At 41.9% G+C, this 18,132-nt stretch overlaps 1 protein-coding gene across 2 annotated transcripts; it reads right to left on the bottom strand.

Moving 5' to 3' along the window:
- Positions 1-27: 27 nt before the first annotated feature.
- Positions 28-17,596, bottom strand: LOC100762680 (tripartite motif-containing protein 30A). 2 transcript variants are annotated; one of them, XM_027407921.2, is made up of 8 exons: positions 17,510-17,596; positions 8,699-9,174; positions 7,242-7,337; positions 5,982-6,212; positions 2,659-2,681; positions 1,536-1,636; positions 1,281-1,307; positions 28-1,056 (listed from the first exon to the last, which is right to left on the bottom strand). In XM_027407921.2, exons 2-8 carry the CDS (start codon positions 9,116-9,118, stop codon positions 452-454), a joined length of 1,503 nt encoding a protein of 500 aa, XP_027263722.1. In that variant the 5' UTR covers positions 9,119-9,174; positions 17,510-17,596; the 3' UTR covers positions 28-451. The 2 variants fall into 2 exon arrangements, with proteins under 2 accessions (XP_027263722.1, XP_035298203.1); XM_035442312.1 differs by lacking the exon at positions 5,982-6,212.
- Between the last annotated feature and the right edge of the window lie 536 nt (positions 17,597-18,132).

Raw genomic sequence — 18,132 nt, 5'->3', positions numbered from 1 at the left:
CTACATATAATTTTCAAAACTAACAGACAAGTTGTTGAAAACTTTTATTTTATCTTCTTTCATTGATGAATACAATGAGGTTACAGAGACATGGCAAAGGTAAGGCAAGTGGCTCAGTGGTGGCACACCTCTTCATTATGCACAAGGTCTTAGGTTCCATCTCTCGCATGGAGAATAAAAGAAGAATTTGGCAGCAGTGTTAGCTTAAATAAGAGGACTCAAACATTTGTCCTTGAATATATGGGAAATGATTTACTATTCTCACCTAAAAAAAACCAAAGAACTGAGAATATAGCCTAAAGAAATGACTATATCCTCTTTGGCAGTGAAAGATGTTCATACAGGAAGACTAGAGACAGCAGATATATGTATATATTAAAGGGTAAAATGCTACCCATGAGCTCAGGCATATAAGATACACACCAGAGCCTGCACAGAAACAGGTGAAGGTTTAAGAGTCTGGCCAGCATACTGTCATTGGCTCTGAACATCCCATAGGATTAAAATATGGAAAAACCCTATCAGGAAAGGAATTTGCACAGAATCTATAGATGAGAGTCCCATGGTGGGAAATATTGTAAAACGAGAGCGTGCCAGCTGCATAGTCAAGGAAAACGCCAACGCGACAGGGAGGAACCATCAGCGAGAGGGTCAAGACCCTGGGCTTGCCTGTGAAAGTACACTCCTCAAAAGCATTATACACAAACTTGTTCCACAACCCTATGACCCAGAAGCCATATTTAGGTTGATAATGTGAGTCATTGCTGATACCCAAACGAAATAAAGGATTTAGGCATCTTTCAGCATTTGAATGAAATATCGGATTGAAGAGGTAGCTTCCATCACTTAATCCCAGAACCCAGGCACCTTTTCCAGACACATCCATTTCCCAATAATGTTTTCCTGATTGGATAGCAGGGTAGCCCAGGACACCTTCACGACAGTTCTGACCCCCAGATGCAACATTTCTTGTTTGATGGTCTTCATATCTTATTTGTCTCTTGTCCGCAGTAATGACAATGTTTGGATTGTTGTTTTCAATCAATGTCACTTGAACTGCACAAAAATGACAGGAGTGTCATGAGGACAGGAAACAGCCTTATTTGTGATGTTATGAATAAAAGTTGAAGAAGAAAGGAACTCTGTGTAGAAATCACAGCAGAGGTAGATTGCAGAAGCATACTACATATCTTGGGAGAAGCAACATGACACCTAACAGAAACATAAGCTCTGCAAGACAGTGAGAAGGGGGTGGCTTATGTGCTGTATTTTCTCCTTACCCCAGTAACGTTGGGCTTCTATGAGCTCTGAAATGATAAAAATTCACAATATTAAATGCAAGCAAAGCAAAGGTATTCTAAAGTCCATTTCTTCTCAAGATCAGGGGGAAGAGTTGAAAACCATAATAGGGTCAAAGATGGTCATGTCCCATCAGAGATGGTCAAATCATCCATACGTGGTATCTACCCTTCCTTGTTCATATCTAGAAGCTACTAGATTCCCAAAGCTAAGTCATGTAACATAACTCTCCTCACCTTGCAGCACTTGCAGCATGCCTTGCAGATCAGGGGCTCGGAACACTCTTCTTCGTTCCTTGGGGATAGTTTTGGGTCTCTTGAGTGAAAAGGCATGACTCCTAAGGATAAAAACAATTGACCTCCAGTCCCTCTTAAGGACCCCCAACCACCACTGATTTCCTCTCATTTCAAACCACAGACACACTTGAGCTCTCTTGAGGATGCTGAAGAGGGTAGCCTGCCAGCTGGGGATACAACCATGTTCCCTCTAGCTTACTTTCAGTGTGGTATTGGGAAAGCCATATGTTCTCAAAATCATCGTTCTTACCTTCTAAAATTAAGCAATTTATTTTCTCCCACTCTGCTTCCTTGAACTCACAAGAGATGTTAACATAATAAAATCTTAAAGCAAACCAAAACTAAGGTACTTAGGGAAAAAGGTGTGGAAAAATATTTTCATGAATGTGGTTTCTTGGGAAAGGATCAAACAGCAGGCAACAGAACCCATACCCAGGTGCTCAAAGCAAATCAAGTATAGGAAATACATCTGGAAAAGTCCAATGTCTTCAAAACCTGTAGCTAATTATAGAGAATCATTGATAACATCTGATTTTTCAGGCTCTCTTGGAAAAATAGTTGGAAAAGATGAGGACATCAAATTAAAGCAAATATGATCCCAGTGTCTTAGGAAAATCTTTGGTGTGGCCATGTGGGTGTGCTATCCAGACACAAGGATATCCTCTTCCAGCCAGGTGTTGGTGGCTCACGCCTTTTCCAGCACTTGGGAGGCAGAGGCAGGTGATCTCTATGAGTTTGAGACCAGCCTGGTCTATAAGACCTTGTTCGAGGACAGCCTCCAAAGCCACAGAGAAACCCTGTCTCAAAAAAGCAAAAACAAAACAAAACAAACAAAGAGTACCCTAATCTTTTATCCTGAATCCCGCTACTGAGCCAAACAGTTCCCCACAACCCATTTCTAATCTATCCTCAATAGTGGCAAAACACTTGGTCCCTTTTTTTTTTTTAAATCAGAAATTCAATACTACATCTAAATGGCCCCAACCTGGGAGAAATTATGTTCTATTTGAAGACTAAGCCATTCTTACCACACAGAAAGACTGCCACTGGCAGCTATACATACCATGATATGATGCCATCCACACCCTAGATAGGAAGAGAGAAAACAGGAATTAAGACTTCTCATTGAGATGGCGGGTGAGAATCCTTGCAACTGAAACTCTGTGAAAGAAACTAGTCATGGTAACACATGATGAGCCATTTCCTGCAAGTGATAGTCTGTAAATGATCTGATTAAGGCAGCAGAGATCACTGTAGGGAAGCAGGAGCTTCCCCACAAATGGACTACTTCCAGAGCCAAGTCCACTACTGAAGTGCACACAACAAAGCAGTCAAAACATTACTAGGACCAGAAGACATCATGGTAGAGTGCAGGGGAACCACTTGGGAAGGAGTTAGAACCTATCCTTCCACACACACCAGAACACAGGGAACATGGGAGCTGTAAAGATCTATGTAAGACCCTAGCTGCTCTGACACAGCACCAAGAAGAACCTTCTAGAATCAAAGGGATCTGAGAAGCACATCTTTCAACTCAGCACAACTGTGTTAGAAATTCTCTCCAACGGCATTCTTTTTACTTATTTTCTATCATTATTTATTCCATTCTTGCATATGCCAGACTATGACTTGGCTTTTGTCTGTGACTTGGTCAGTTAGGCTTTGAGCTTTGAGATTTTTTTTTTCTCTCCACACAGTCTACTTTTGTTTTTTGTTTTTTTTTCCGAGACAGGGTTTCTCTGTAGGTTTTAGAGACTGTCCTAGAACTCTCTTTGAAGACCAGGCTGGCCTCGAACTCACAGAGTTCCGCCTGCCTCTGTCTCCCAGTGCTGGGATCAAAAGCGTGCGCCACCACCACCTGGCTAATAATGTTCTTTGTAAGACTTTTCAACCACATTTCATGGGCTTCCCTTCTTATTCCTACAGTTTTTTCTTTCTCTGGTTATTATCTCTCCTCTTTTAACTTGTTTCTAAATTTCTTTTATATTTTATTTTATGTGTGTTTTGCCTGCATGAATGTCTGTGCACCACATGTGTGTCTGCTTGATGCCCATGGAGGTCAGAAAGTGTCACATCTCATGGAAATGGGGATGGTAGTGAGTTTCCACATGGATTCTGGGATGGAACCTAGGTTCTTTGCAAGAGCAGCATGTATTCTTATGGCTGAGCCATCTCTCTGGCCCCACATTTTTACTTTTTAATTATAGCCTTTCATAGCTTTAACAATGTCTAAAATCTGTGGACCCTGGCATTATCCCAACATTCCCTCTATAGACAATTTTTCCACTTTGGCATTTAAAAACAAAACAAAACGAAACAAAACAAAACAAACAACTCATACTTGGGCTGGAGAAATGGCTCAATGGTTAAGAATGCTTGTTGCTTGCTATTCTACATGGTGGTTCATAGTCATCTGTAACTCTGGCCTTCGGAGGCACTAGGCACATGCATGGTGCATGTGCATAAAGGCAGGCAAAACACACATGCACATAAAATAAAAACCACATTTATATAAAAAAGTTGATTCACTGGGCATGGTGGTGCACACCTTAATCCCAGCACTCAGGAGGTAGAGGCAGGTCAGGAGTTCAAGGTCAGCCTGGACTGCATATTGAGTTCTAGGACAGCCAGGGCTATAATGGAGAGATACGGTTTCAAAAAAAAAAAAAAAAAAATACTCCCCCACCCCTCTCTCAGTGTGTGTATGTGTGCATTTTTTGGATAATGAGACAGGATCTTGCTCTGTGGCTCTGCCTGGTGCCTGGGGCCAGAGGAGGTCAAAGGGTGTCAGATCTCATGGAATTGGAGTTACAGAACTCACTACAAAAACCATACTGGCTTGGAATTTGTGACAATTCTCTTGTTCTGTCTCCAAAGAGCTAAGAATACAGATGTGTGCTAGCATAGCTGGCTATAGTAAATGTACACACACACACACACACACACACACACACACACACACACACACACACACACACACGATTTTGTCAGACAGGGTTTCTCCTTTAGACCAGGCTGGCCTCAAACTCACAGAGATCCACCTGGGAATAAAGGCGTACACCAACACCACCTGGTACATAAAATATTTTAAGGAGGGTAAATGACCTAGATAAATGTGATACAAAATAAAATAAAATGTTAACACTTCTTTAAATAGCAAAACAAAAACTACAATGTGTAGTGGCTTAATTAGTTGAAATGATTTTTAAAAGTAATACCAATTTATCTTTTATTTATTTATTTATTTATTTTTTCCGAGACAGGGTTTCTCTGTGACTTTGCAGGCCATCCTGGAACTAGCTCTTGTAGATCAGGCTGAACTCGAATTCACAGAGATCTGCCTGCCTCTGCCTCCCAAGTGCTGGGATTAAAAGCGTGTGCCACCACCGCCCAGCCCAAATTATCTTTTTAGACTTTTGTTATGAATTTATACATGTGAACATTTGCTTGCACATATTTCTATGCACCACTAGCAAGCCTAGTACCTGTGGAGGTCAGAAGGTGTCGGATGTCGGATTCCCTTCAACTAGAGTTACAGGTGTTTTTTTTTTATTTTACTTTTTTTGTTGTTGTTGTTTTGGTTTGGTTTGGTTTTTCGAGACATGGATTCTCTATGTAGCTTTGGAGCCTGTCCTAGAACTCGCTTTGTAGACCAATCTGATCTACAAAGAGATCCACCTGCCTCTGCCTTCGGAGTGTTGAGACTAGAGGCATGCACTACCACTGCCTGGCTATAGATGGTTTTGAACTACTATGTGGGGGCTGGGAATTGAACTCAGGCACTCTGGAGCAGCCAGTGCTCTTAATTGCTTAAAAACTGCAGATGGGGGAAGCCTCAACTCATCTTATAGTAGACAACATAAATATCTCTCATAACAAGAAGTTTCTTGTTGCCAGTGACTAGCTGGAATTAATAACAGTACTTGAAGCTGCTTGGGTGGTGGTGGTGCATGCCTTTAATACCAACAGAGGCAGATGGATTTCTGTGAGTTCGAGGCCAGTCTGGTCTACAAAGTAAGTTCCAAGACAGGTTCCAAAGCTAAAGAGAAACCCTGTCTTGAAAAATTAAAAAAATAAAACTAAATAAAAAATAAATAAAAGTACTTGAAGCACACACAGCTCTGTAAAGATCTGATGCCATAGATGCCCACACACCTAACAGATAGTCCTCCCCAAACTTTATCTTTTATGCTGCACTTGGTAAACTAAATACAAATAGAATCTCACTCCTTGTCATTTATGCATGCAATGATTCCCCAGCCTCTGAAACTGGCTCAGGAAAGAGTTCAGGAAGGTCACAGACAGGAAGATCACAGCAGCACAGAGGGAGGGAAATGACTTCCAGGTCTCCTGACTCTCAGATGCTGGGGCCTCCTGCAGTCTTACCTGCAGCATTTCCATGGTTGAGCACTGCAACTGATGCTCCACATCTGAGATGAGGTCTCCTAGTAACTTGCTCTGCTGGGCATGTTTATCTTCAGCCTCTGCCAGGCTGTTCATGATGCCTTCCTTCTCTTGCATCAGTTTCTGCAGCTCACTCTTCTTCTCAGAGTCCAGAATGTCTCCCAGTTTTCTAAACTCTGTCTGAACATTTTCTACATCTTTCTGAATTTTGTTCTTCAGAGATAAGAAATGGGAGAATTATTCAGTCTGTCAAAATGTCCTCCGTGGAGGTTTTTCTGTTTTGTTTTGTTTAATTTGTTTGTTTTCCTAGCTAGGGTTTCTCTGTGTAGTCCAGGCTGTTCTGGAACTCACTCTGTAAACCAGGCTGGGATCTATCAAAATCAGAGATCCATCTGCCTCTGCCTCCTGAGTGCTTAGACTAAAGGTGTGCACCACCAATGCCCAGTTAAAAAGATAAACAAATCTTTAAATTTTATTTTGATTAAAAACCAGATTTTAAAAATGTTTTTATTTTTATTTTATGTTTGTGTGTATTTTGCCTGCCTGCATCATGTGTGTGCCAGGTGCCCACAGAGGCCAGAAGAGAGCATTGGGTGCCCCAGAACGGGAGTTACGGATGGTTATGAACCACCATGTGGGTATAGGAAACCAATCAGGTCCTCTGGAAGAACAAGAAATACTCTTAACCACTGAGACCTTATTCCACACATTCCTTGCGTTTTGTTTTGGATTTTTGTTTATTGTTTTTTTTTTTTTTTTTTAATTTTGAGACCCATCCTCACCCTGTAGCCCTAGTTGGCCTGGAACTTGCTATGTACACCAGACTGGCCTTGAACTCACAGAGATCTGCATGCCTTTGCCTCCCAAATGCTAGAATTAAGGCACATGCCACCATACCTGCATCTCATTCCCTAGCAGAAACTGAACTCTGAGTACACATTCATGATCCAACCATTCCCAAGCATCTTAGCAACAGTCATAGTTCCAGAAAACACCACAGGAGTGAGACCCAGGACTCAGTGCCCATTCTCACCAGGCCCCTCCCTGGTTTTAGCTCCTTACATAGCCAGACTCAGTTGTGATGCACTCACTGTGCAGCCCCAGCTGCAAGGGAACAGGTAGAGAGGACTAATCAAGGCCCCTTGGCCTCATCAACTACCAGGGAATGAAGAGCCAGGGAGCTTCTTGCCCAGGTCCCTCCCAGGCATCAGGCTAACTCCCTGAGGAAGGGTCCCCACTTGCCTCCCAGGAAGCTTTCTCCTTCTGAAGATCATCTTTCCAGTTCTCTAATTTTTTCTTGTCTGCCATCAGCTTCTTCAGAGCTGCCTGGAGCTTCTCCTGTGGGAGAAGAATTATAGCAGAGTCAAGCTGAAAGGCCAAGAAACCCTTCTAGAAAGACAGGATGCCTTAGGACTGCTACATTTCTTTAAAAGGATGTGGTATACATTATGTACATAGAATATATACATATATACACACAAACATACATATAGAGGGTTTTTTTTTGTTTTGTTCTTTTTGTTTTGGTTTTTTGAGACAGGGTTTCTTTGTGTAGCCTTGGCTGTTCTGGAACTAGCTCTATAGATCAGGCTGGATTTGAACACATAGAGATCCACTTGCCTCAGCTTTCCAAGTGCTAGGACTAAAGGCATGTGCCACCATAGCCCCTACACATATAGTTTTTATCTATTATAAACAAATAGATGATAAACATTAAAAATAAGGCAAACGGACAAAATCAAGTTGGTCTCAGTAGAGTTTGCAGAAACAGAACGGCAGCTAGAACTTATGAGTTGGAAGAAAATAATAAGGTCACCATCAACTCAAAAGATTCCCTATCCTCCCATCCTCTTTTAAAAAGGTGGTCTCAATTCAGGTATGGTGGTGCATACCTTTAAAATGGCACTCAGGAGGCAGAGGCAGGCAGGTCCCTGGGTTCATGGCTAGCTTGATCTACAAGAATAAGTTCCAGAACAGCCAGGGCTACACAGAGAAAAACAAACAAGCAAACAAACTAATAATAATGTGGGCTCACTATGCAAAGAATCCTTGTTCCTCTTGCCTCAGAAATGTTGGAGTTACAAGCATCTGCTACCACACCCAACTAACCTGATTTTTTTACACTAATGTGTAAAAAAAGAAGAAACCGATAGAAGAAAAGAGGAAATGAAGTGTAACAATGCACCTCATTTAGTCTTTTTAATTAACTAATTTTGTATGTGAGTGCATGTGTGTGTCTGTGTGGGGGGGGCATGTGCTTATGTATACCCACACTCATGCCACCCTAGGTATGTACAGATCAGAGAACAATTTGCAGCTATAAGTCCTTGCCTGTAATTGTATGGTTTCTGGGTTCGAACTCAGATCATTATGCTTAGCAACAAGCCATTCAGCCATTTCTCCAAGCCTCATCTCATTTACTGTGATAACTAAAGAATAACCAGCGCTTTTCTTGGACATAAAATCTCAACAGCATACAGCAACCTGTAAAAACATTTGCTCTTGTTCTAGAGTTTGAACCCAGGAAGATGCTCTGATTAAGCCCAGTGAATAATCCTATTCTTTCAGGCCTCAAAAGGTAACAGGATGGCATGAAATCTCCATTCCATGATGATCAAGTAACTGAATGATCACAGAAGTAGAGATTTCACAGCAGGTACTGTCTCCTGCTCCATCCCCCATACCCTCCGACTTCTTACCTTGTACTCATGGGCCACCTCTTCGATGAGAACTGTTTGGTGTCCTCGGTGTTCCTGAGATCGCTCACAAAGCCAGCAGATGGCCACCTTGTCCTTCTCACAAAAGAGCTGGAGTTTCTCTCCATGCTTTGCACAGACACTGACCTTCTGCTCCTCCTCTGGACTGGACTTGAACCCTTTGAGTCTCTCCACTATGTTGGCCACATGTCGATTAGGCCTCAGATTCCCAAACAGGTAAGTAACTCGGCACACAGGGCAGATGAACTCTCCCTCTTTGCCTTTGATGGACTCGTAGTTCAGTGTGATGCAGGCTCGGCAGAAGCTGTGACCACAATCTGTACTCACAGGTTCCACCATCAGGTCCAGACAGATAGGACAGGTCACTTCCTCCTTTACATTCGCCATGAATGCTGAAGCCATAATTGCTGTGGTCCTGTGTCTGCCTGTCAGGACTTCTGACACCCCTGCTCAGATGCCTGCATGAATGAAAAGACAAAAAGAGGGCCAAATAAGAAAGAGAGGAACAGAATGAACACTGACTATGCAAAAATCAAGGATGGGCCATGACTGCACTAGTACAAGGCAAAGAAGCCAAGGGAGAAAAACAATATGAGAAACTAAGATAAAAATGCAAAAATAAATGCATCTAAACATTTAATAGGACAGTTATCCTAAATTGAATTCTGGGAACAAAGACCTGGGAAATAGTTCCAGTATAGAGAGAGTGCTGGCCTAGAATGCACAGGGTCAAAGGTTTGGTTACCAGCATTGCACAAACAAAAATTAAAATAACAAATAATTGAAATCAGAAATAACAGACAAGACAAGCAAGACTAGAGATATGCACAAACTATAATATAAACAATGGTGGAAATTGGGGTGGTCCAAGATTCCCAAATAGAAGACACAAGGAGTTACGGGAAGAAGACAAAGGCCTTAGGTATAAGAAATGGCATGCAAGAACATCCTGACACAGAGTTTGGGCATCTTCTCTGATTTTTGAACTGCCAGTGTGGCTGGTATGCAGAGAGCTGGAGGGTGTCTGGTATTACATAAGCCTCTAGGAGACAGAATATGTGATACTTCTCAAATGACTGATTAGGCCTCAGATTCTGAAACATGTAACTAATTTGGAGCTCTTTCCTAAAATTAAAGCAAAACTACCAATGCTAACTTACCAGGAAGAGTGCCCTACCACCCCGCACACAGAACACTAATTACCAATAAGAGTGCCCTACTATCCCAGCACACAGAATCTGGTTGAGCCATGAAGCTGTTTCTCCCAGCGCCCACCTCTCATGGAAAAGGAGCCCTGGTTAAGCTATGGCAATCCCACTTCTATGAGGAAGTGTCTTGGTACTCCTTAAAACCATGATTTGCCCCTGGAAATTTTCCCTGAGCCACTGATATTGCCTTCCTCCCCAAGAAGTCATCATCTTTGTTGAGGGTTCCACCTCCTATGAGATCTGAGGACTCTGCCACCTTATCTTCCACTGTGTGGCACTGCCAACAGCACTGTTCCAGATCTCTTGCATAGCGCTGTGGTCCTGAAAATTCCTAAATAGGCTGAAATGGCTTCAAACTCACAGTGATCTGCCTGCTGGGAATGAAGGTGTCTGCCACCACACCCAGCTGCTGAGGTCATCTTGCTGTATCACGTCATGATGTAAAGCTGAAGGGAAAGGGGAGATGTGTGCAGCCAAGAGTGTTTGAGGTGGAGACGCCAAACTCATGCTTTCACCAGGAATCAAACCCAAAAGCAGTGGTTATTCCTACAACTGTAACAAATATCCTCTCAGGAAGGCTACAGGCCTCAACCTTTAATCCTACTGGTTTGAGGATTGGATTTACTATGCATGTTAGTGGGCAGAGTCAAAACATGATATGCACCACTCAAGGCTTTATTCTATGGAGTCTAAGCTGCCACTGCACCCTGCTACCCAAAGCTTGAACTTCTTCCTGTTTTCTTTTTCTTCCATTTTTTTTAAATTGAAATCTATTTTTCTCTCATACAATACATCCAGACCACAGTTTCCCCGTTCTCCACTCCTCCAAGCTCTGTACTCTCCCATACTGGGAGTCCTTACAAGGGTCACTCTCATAGACTGCAGAAAGTTTCTATTACATAAGTTTTCACACCATTTCCCCCAAATGGCCCCCAGTTTCATTTGTCTCTTCCTGCACTCTTCCCCCAAGCTGATCCTTCCCACTCCTGCCCTCAGTCCATCTGCAAAAATCTGTTCCATGTCCTCTTGCCAGAAAAATCCATGTTTCCCCCTAGAGTCCTCCTCTTTATCTGTCCACTCTGGGTCTGTACATTGTAGTTTAATTATCATTTACTTAACGACTAATATCTATATATAAGTAAATACATATGATACTTGGCTTTCTTGAACCTCACTTGGGATTTTTTTTTCTAGTTCCATCCATTTGTCTGCACATGTCATGATGTTATTTTTTAACAACTGAATAATACTTCATTGTGTAAGTGTGCCACATTTTCTTTAACCTCTTTATTCTATTAAAAAGGATCTAGGTTGGAAACAACCTAGATGCCTATTATGAATAAAACAGCAATGAACATAGTTGAGCACTAAGTTTCCTTGTGGTAGGCTGGGTGTTGGTGATGCAGGCCTTTAATCCCAGCACTCGGGAGGCAGAGGCAGGTGGATCTCTGTGAGTTCGAGGCCAGCCTGGTCTCCAGAGCAAGTGCCAGGATAGGCTCCAAAGCTACACAGAGAAACCCTGTCTCAAAAAAACCAAAAAAAAGTTTCCTTGTGGTAGAATAGAGTGTCCTTTGGGTATATTCCCAAGAGTGGTATAGATGGGTCTTTAGGAAGATCAATTCCCAACTTTTTGAGGAACTGCCATATTGATTTCCATAGTGGCTAAAAGTTTGTGTTCCCAGCAGCAATGGTGCCGTGTTCCCCTTGTTCCACATTTTTACTCGAATAAGCTGTCACTTGCGTTTTTTATTCTTAGCCAATCTGTAAGATGCATTTTCCTGATGGCTAAGTATGTTGAACATTTCTTTAAGTGTTTCTCAGCCATTTGAGATTCCTCTATTGAGAATTCTCTGTTTAGATCTGTACCACATTTTATAACTGGATTATTTGGGGTTTTGATATCTAATATCTTGAATTCTTTATATATTTTGTGTATTAGACTGGTATCAGATGTGGAGTTGGTAAAAAAATCTTTCCTCATTCTGTAGGCTGATACTTTGTTCTTTGCCTAACAGAAGTTTTTAGTTTAATGAGGTCTTGTTTATTAATTGTTGATATTAGTGCCTGTGCTATCAGTGTTCTATTCAGAAAGTTGTCTCCTGTGCTAATGATTTCAAAGCTATTCCCTACTTTTTCTTTTATCAGGTTCAGTGTTACTGGTCTTTGATACACTTGCATTTAAGTTTTGTGCTCAGTGATGGATATGGATCTCTTTGCATTATTCTACATGCAAATATCCACTTAGACCAGCACCATTTGTTGAGGTGCTTTCCTTTGTCCATTGTATATTTCTGACTTTTTTTTAAATTAAAAATCACGTGTCCATAGGTGTGTAGATTTATGTCTGGGTCTTCAATTCATCTCCATTGATCAATGTGTCTATTTTTATACCAATTACATGTAGTTTCTATTACCATAACTCTGTAGTACAACTTAAAATCAGGGATGGTGTTACCTCCAGTTCTTCTATTGTTCAGGATTTATTATTCCATATGAAGTTGAGAATTATCCTTTCAAAGTCTGTAAGAGTTGTGTTTGAATTTTGACAGGAATTTGTTGAATCTGTAGATTGCTTTTTGTAGAATGGCCATTTTTACTATGTTGATCCTATAGATCCATGAATGTGGGAGATCTTTCCATTTTCTGATACCTTCTTTAATTTCTTCAAAGACTTGAAGTTTTTATCATACAGGTCTTTCACTTGCTTGGTTTGAGTTTCCCCAAGATATTTTACATTATTGAAGCTATTGTGAAGGGTTCTATGTCCCTAATTTCTTTCTCAGTCTGTCTGCCATTCTGTATAGAGTTCTTATTCATTCCTGAATCTATGATGGTGCTTTACCCTGCTCTGTTACGGAGTCAGAGCCATGGGTAGCTACGTTCCTTCTCCTCGGACCTGGGTTGCTATGTTGGGCCTGAGGGTCTCAGGTCATGCTTTGTAGTAATCTCCATCTGTTGTGATTTGAAAGAAAAAGGCCCCCAAAGAGAGTAGCACTATTAGGAGGTGAGTCTTTGTTGGAGAGGTGTGGCCTTCTTGAAGGAAGTATGTTACTGTGGGAGTGGGCTTTGAGGTCTCCCTTTCTCAAGCTATGCTCAGTGCAGTAGACAGTTTAAATCCTGTTGTCTGAGGATCAAGATGTAGAACCCTCAGCTCCTCCTCCAGCACCATATCTGCCTGCACAATACCATGCTTCGCATCATGACGATAATGGACTAAATCTCTGAAACTGTAAGCTAACCTCAGTTAAATGTTTTCCTTTATAAGAGTTGTCATGGTCTTTTCAAAGCAAAAGAAACCCTAATGAAGACACCATCTATCAGCATTTTGGTGGTGAGGAACTCATGAAGCAGTTAATACATGCCACAGTGGTTCATTTCACACATCCCTGACCGCACAGACACTCAGAGGATATACCTAAGAGAGGCTATCATTGGCCTTCATGCTTTGGAAAGGGAAAATATCAAGTCCCCTACAATCCTTCCTACTGAGGAAGGAACAACAAGCTGCATGGCTGCTGCTGCTGCTGTCATAAATGCCTGCACATCAGGCCACGGAGGCACTTTCAGATTTGGCAAGCACTGAGCCCTGCTTAGAGAACTGTATGAAGAGTCTACCACTGCACTCACTTAGGATTAGAGCCACCATACCTAATTGAGTGCCACCCTGATATGGAATGTGTAAATCCTTCTCTATAAACTCCAACCAGAAAAGTTTGGAAGAGTTGCTCCATAATATGCAGGCATTAACACAGGGACACACACAGAGACACACACACACAGACACACACACACACACCCCAAACCGAAAAAAAAAATGACCACAAAAACGAAATATTACTTTATCAAAGAACTATTAACATATTGTAGTAACTAACTTAAAGGGACAGAAATCATGACTATTCCAGATAGGAATTCAAATAACAATTAATGAGGAAAATCTGAAAAATTGATATAATTCAATAGAAAAGAACACTGAAATTCTAGAACCTAATAAGTCAGTGAATGAAACTGACCCTAGAATGGAGAGCTTCAACAACAGACACACGATCAAGCAAAAAGTCTATCAGCTTAAAGTCAGCTCACCTGAAAGTATCATGACAAAACAAATAAAAAATCAGTAAGAGTAAGAGAAAAAAAGAAAAAATACTCTACAAACAAATGTGGAATCCATTTGTGTTGACCAGCTATTCCTGAGCATGGGACTTGTCTTAAGTGTCATTGATATACCCAGTGAGCATTGGAGAAAACTAGTTTTCAATTTTTACAGGAGTTTGGGGGGGGGATGAAGTTGGGTGGGTAGAAAGGACTGGAGAATCTGGGAGAAGTTGGGGAGGGGGAAAGGATATGATCAAAATTTTAAAAATATTTTTTAGAATAAAAAGATAAGTAAATAAACCCACCTCAGAGCATCATGTCAAAGACAGAGGTCATGGAGACAACAAAGATGCTGGTTTATGGGGTGCTGTTCAGAAAATCAGTGTACTCATTATAAGTACTCCACAAGGAGATGAAAGAGAGAGGGGGCACATAGGAAATCAGTAAGGAACTGATCTTGAACTAACCCAGCCACATACATGACATTCGCTCCAAATGACAGCAGCATACACATGGGAACACTGTTCTGGAAAGATAACCCCTGGGGCTACAAAAGAAGTTCTAATAATGTAAGAAGACTGAAATGATATGAAATATTTTTTTTTTTAAATCACAGTGATATGAAACTAGAAATCACTAAAAGAGGGGTTTGGGAAAAAATTCACAAACATGGAAATTAAACCACATTCTCTAAACTAACGAGCAAAGAAGAAATCAAAGGGAGGTGTTTTTTTTTTTTTTTAAATGAAATGACAATGGAAGCACACATTTCAAGGCATTCCGTTGTGCATTCCAGACAGTCTAACAGGAAACCCTGCTAGGGCAAAACTTAAAATTAAAAAACAAAACAAACAAACACAAAAACACACACCTGTCTCAAATAAATAACTTAATTCTTGGCCTCAGGGAAGTAGAAAAAGAAGAGTAAACTAAGCCAAAAGTTATCAGAAGGGAGGAAAATGCAGAAAACAGAAATACAACAAATAGAACAGAAAGACCCTAGGAAAATATAATGAATCATCTGAGTTGTCTTTCTCAGTCTCTGTTTCTCTCTATGTCTCACACTCTGTCTCTCTGTCTCTGTAACTCTCTCATCTATTCATTTATCTTGAGGACAGGAGCTCACTGTCCTCAAGTCCTGGCTGTCCTGGAATTTCTATGGAGAACAGGCTGATCTAGAACTCACAAAGATCTTCTTGCCTCTGCCTTTCTAGTATTGCGATTAAAGGCATGTGCCATCTGCCCAGCCGCTCTGAGTGGTCATCTTCAAAACAATATGCAATGAAGTAAACAGAACCAATAGAATCATGGGCAGGTTTGTTGATGTCTTCTTGGTGCCCAGGTTAGCTTGGGTAAAGCCATGGTATCCTTGATCAAACTGGTTTCTCTCATGGTTCTCATGATCTTTTATCATTAGACATTTCCCATATAAATCAAGAATCTAATTTTCATTATTTAAAGATAGAGAAGGGGGTGGTAGCAGTGATGTGCACCTGCCACTCCAGTGACTGGAGGTGGGGATGGGAGCTGACTGAGGAGTTGAAGACCAGCCTGGGCAATACAAAATGTATCTCCAAGAAACATTAGAAAAGCTGTCACTTCTGGGAAAACCTTCAGACGTGCATCTCTAGCATTCCCCTCATCCCTTGTTTTCCCATCTTCAATCACCCTCTCCCCCCCCCTTGGTTTTTTTTTTTTTCTTTTTCTTTTTTGAGACAGGGTTTCTCTGTGTAGCTTTGGAGCCTATCCTGGCACTCGCTCTGGAGACTAGGCTGGCCTCGAACTCACAGAGACCCACCCACCTGCCTCTGCCTCTGCCTGCTTGGATTAAAGGCATGCGCCACCAACGCCCAGCTTTCCCCCTCCCTTGGAATTGAACCCAAGGCTTGAAAAGTACCCTACCACTGAGCTAAGTCACAAACATTTTAAAAATGTTTTATGAATGAATCTTATTGAGTTGCCCATAAAGGCCTTCAGCTTATGATCCTCTTGCCTTCTGTATAGCTGGAGTCTCAAGCTGGGTTGAGCACTACTTCAATTTTCAGGAAATGGTTGAAGGGAAAGGAAATAATAGCAGTCATTTTCTGACTTGGGGCTATCACACAGGATCAATGACTAGATAAAAGGCTCACAGAGAATTCCTAGAGCAGTGGTTCTCAACATTCCTAATGCTGTGACCATGTAATAGTTTCTCATGTTGGGGTGACTCCCAACCATAGAATTATATTTGTTGCTACTTCATAACTGGAATCTTGCTATTGTTATGAATCCTAATGTAAATATCTGATATGCAGCACCAAAAGGGTTTCGACCCACAGGTTAAGAACCACTGTCTTAACCTATGCAGAAGTGCCACATTATCATATAAAAACACATTACAGAGCACTCACTTAACTTAGCTGCGAGGGAAGGGACTGTGTTAGAAAACAGAGTTCACAGAAGGAGCCAGTATAGGTTTAAAGTGAAATCAGGCATTAGGGAAATGTTCAGAGATCTACAAGGATGACACCAACTAATCATCTAAGCAACAGTGGAGAGGCTACCTTAAATGCCCTCCCCTGATAAGTGAGATTGACGTCTAACTTATATACCATCCTAGAGCCTTCATCCAGCAGCTGATAGAAGTAGAAGCAGATACCCACAGCTAAAAACTGAACTGAACTGGAATCGTTGGAATCCAGTTGCAGAGAAGGAGGAGTGATGAACAAAGGGGTCAAGACCATGCTGGTGAAACACAGAAACAGCTGACCTGAACAAGAGAGAGCTCTTGGCCCCCAGACTGATCACTGGGAAACCAGCATGGGACTGATCCAGATCCCATAAATGTGGGTGTCAGTGAGGAGGCCTCGGGAATATATGGGGCCTCTTGTAGTAGATCAGTGTTTATCCCTAGCATAGGAATGACTTTGGGAGCCCATTTCACATAGAGGAATACTCCTTCAGCCTAGACACATGGGGGAGGGCCTAGGCCCTATCCCAAAGGAGATGACAGACTCTGAAGAACCCCCATGGAAGGCCTCACTCTCCCTGGGGAGCAGAAAGGGTAATGGATAGGTAGGGTATTAGTGGAGGGCAGGGAGGAGGGGAGGGAGAGGGAAACTGGGATTGACATGTAAAACAATCTTGTTTCTACTTTAAATAAATAAAAAAAAAACTAAAAAAAAAAAAGAAAAGAAAACAGAGTTCCAGATCTTTACGACAAAGTACAATTCAAAATTATAGATTCTGAAATGGCAGGAGACGACTGGATCTGGCTAAAAGCCATCTTTAAAACAGTCCCTTTTTCAGGCAGCACCCTCCCCATGTTTCTCCATCTGCATTTGCAGCCAGAGGCCGGAAGCCCCTCCCTCTCCATCCCTCTTTTAGACAACAAACTCACCCAAGCAAAAACAATGTTTTTCTTCAAGACTCCCTCAAACTCTGCACCCTAATATTGCCCAACCAACCACCAGACAACCCGAAAGTGGTAAATTACAGAGAATTAACGCACCAATCCAGAACTTCAAGGTATTTCCGTCTCCAGGCTAGTTTGAGCTCCGGAAAAGAAAGAGAAACTACAGGGGAACAGACCAATGACACGCCTCCGCATAAGCATTCTTGACTCCACCTGCTGACGGAGTTGCCCTCTGATCTGCACTGCCTCTGTATGGAGAGTGTGCACAATCAACTCTCCTACCCTTAACTGGCTTTTTAAAGTATCTTTAGAATTTCCTAAACCAATTGTTCAGGTTCAGGTCAGACTCACTTAACAAGATCCAGACCTTCAGGAAAGCTGCTCCTGAAAGAAAAGCTTTCTCCTGGACTCCTCTTGCACTTGAGCTCCAAGTTGGGTTTTTCTTTGGGTGGCAGGTGTGGCCCAAAGGGAAGGTAAAACAAGGCAAGGGACGGAACTGGAGTGTTTCTCGGCAGTTGGACTTGGACTGTTACAGGGTGAGAACAGGAAGGAAGCTGCAGCTGCCACAATCAAGATTTTTCACCCAGCAGGGACGGTATGGGGAGGATTCCCCTTCAGAGTCATGCAGAAACACTTCCCCAGACTCACAGCGGTGAGACTAGCAAGTGCAGAGGGCTCTCCAGCTGCTCAGTGCTGTCCCACAGATTATATCTTCTTTT

The sequence above is a fragment of the Cricetulus griseus genome, chromosome 3 (genome assembly GCF_003668045.3).
Source record: "Cricetulus griseus strain 17A/GY chromosome 3, alternate assembly CriGri-PICRH-1.0, whole genome shotgun sequence".
In the NCBI taxonomy this organism is placed as follows: domain Eukaryota; kingdom Metazoa; phylum Chordata; class Mammalia; order Rodentia; family Cricetidae; genus Cricetulus; species Cricetulus griseus.
Note: the sequence above shows the minus strand (reverse complement) of the source record. Positions and strands in the feature narration are given on the sequence as shown.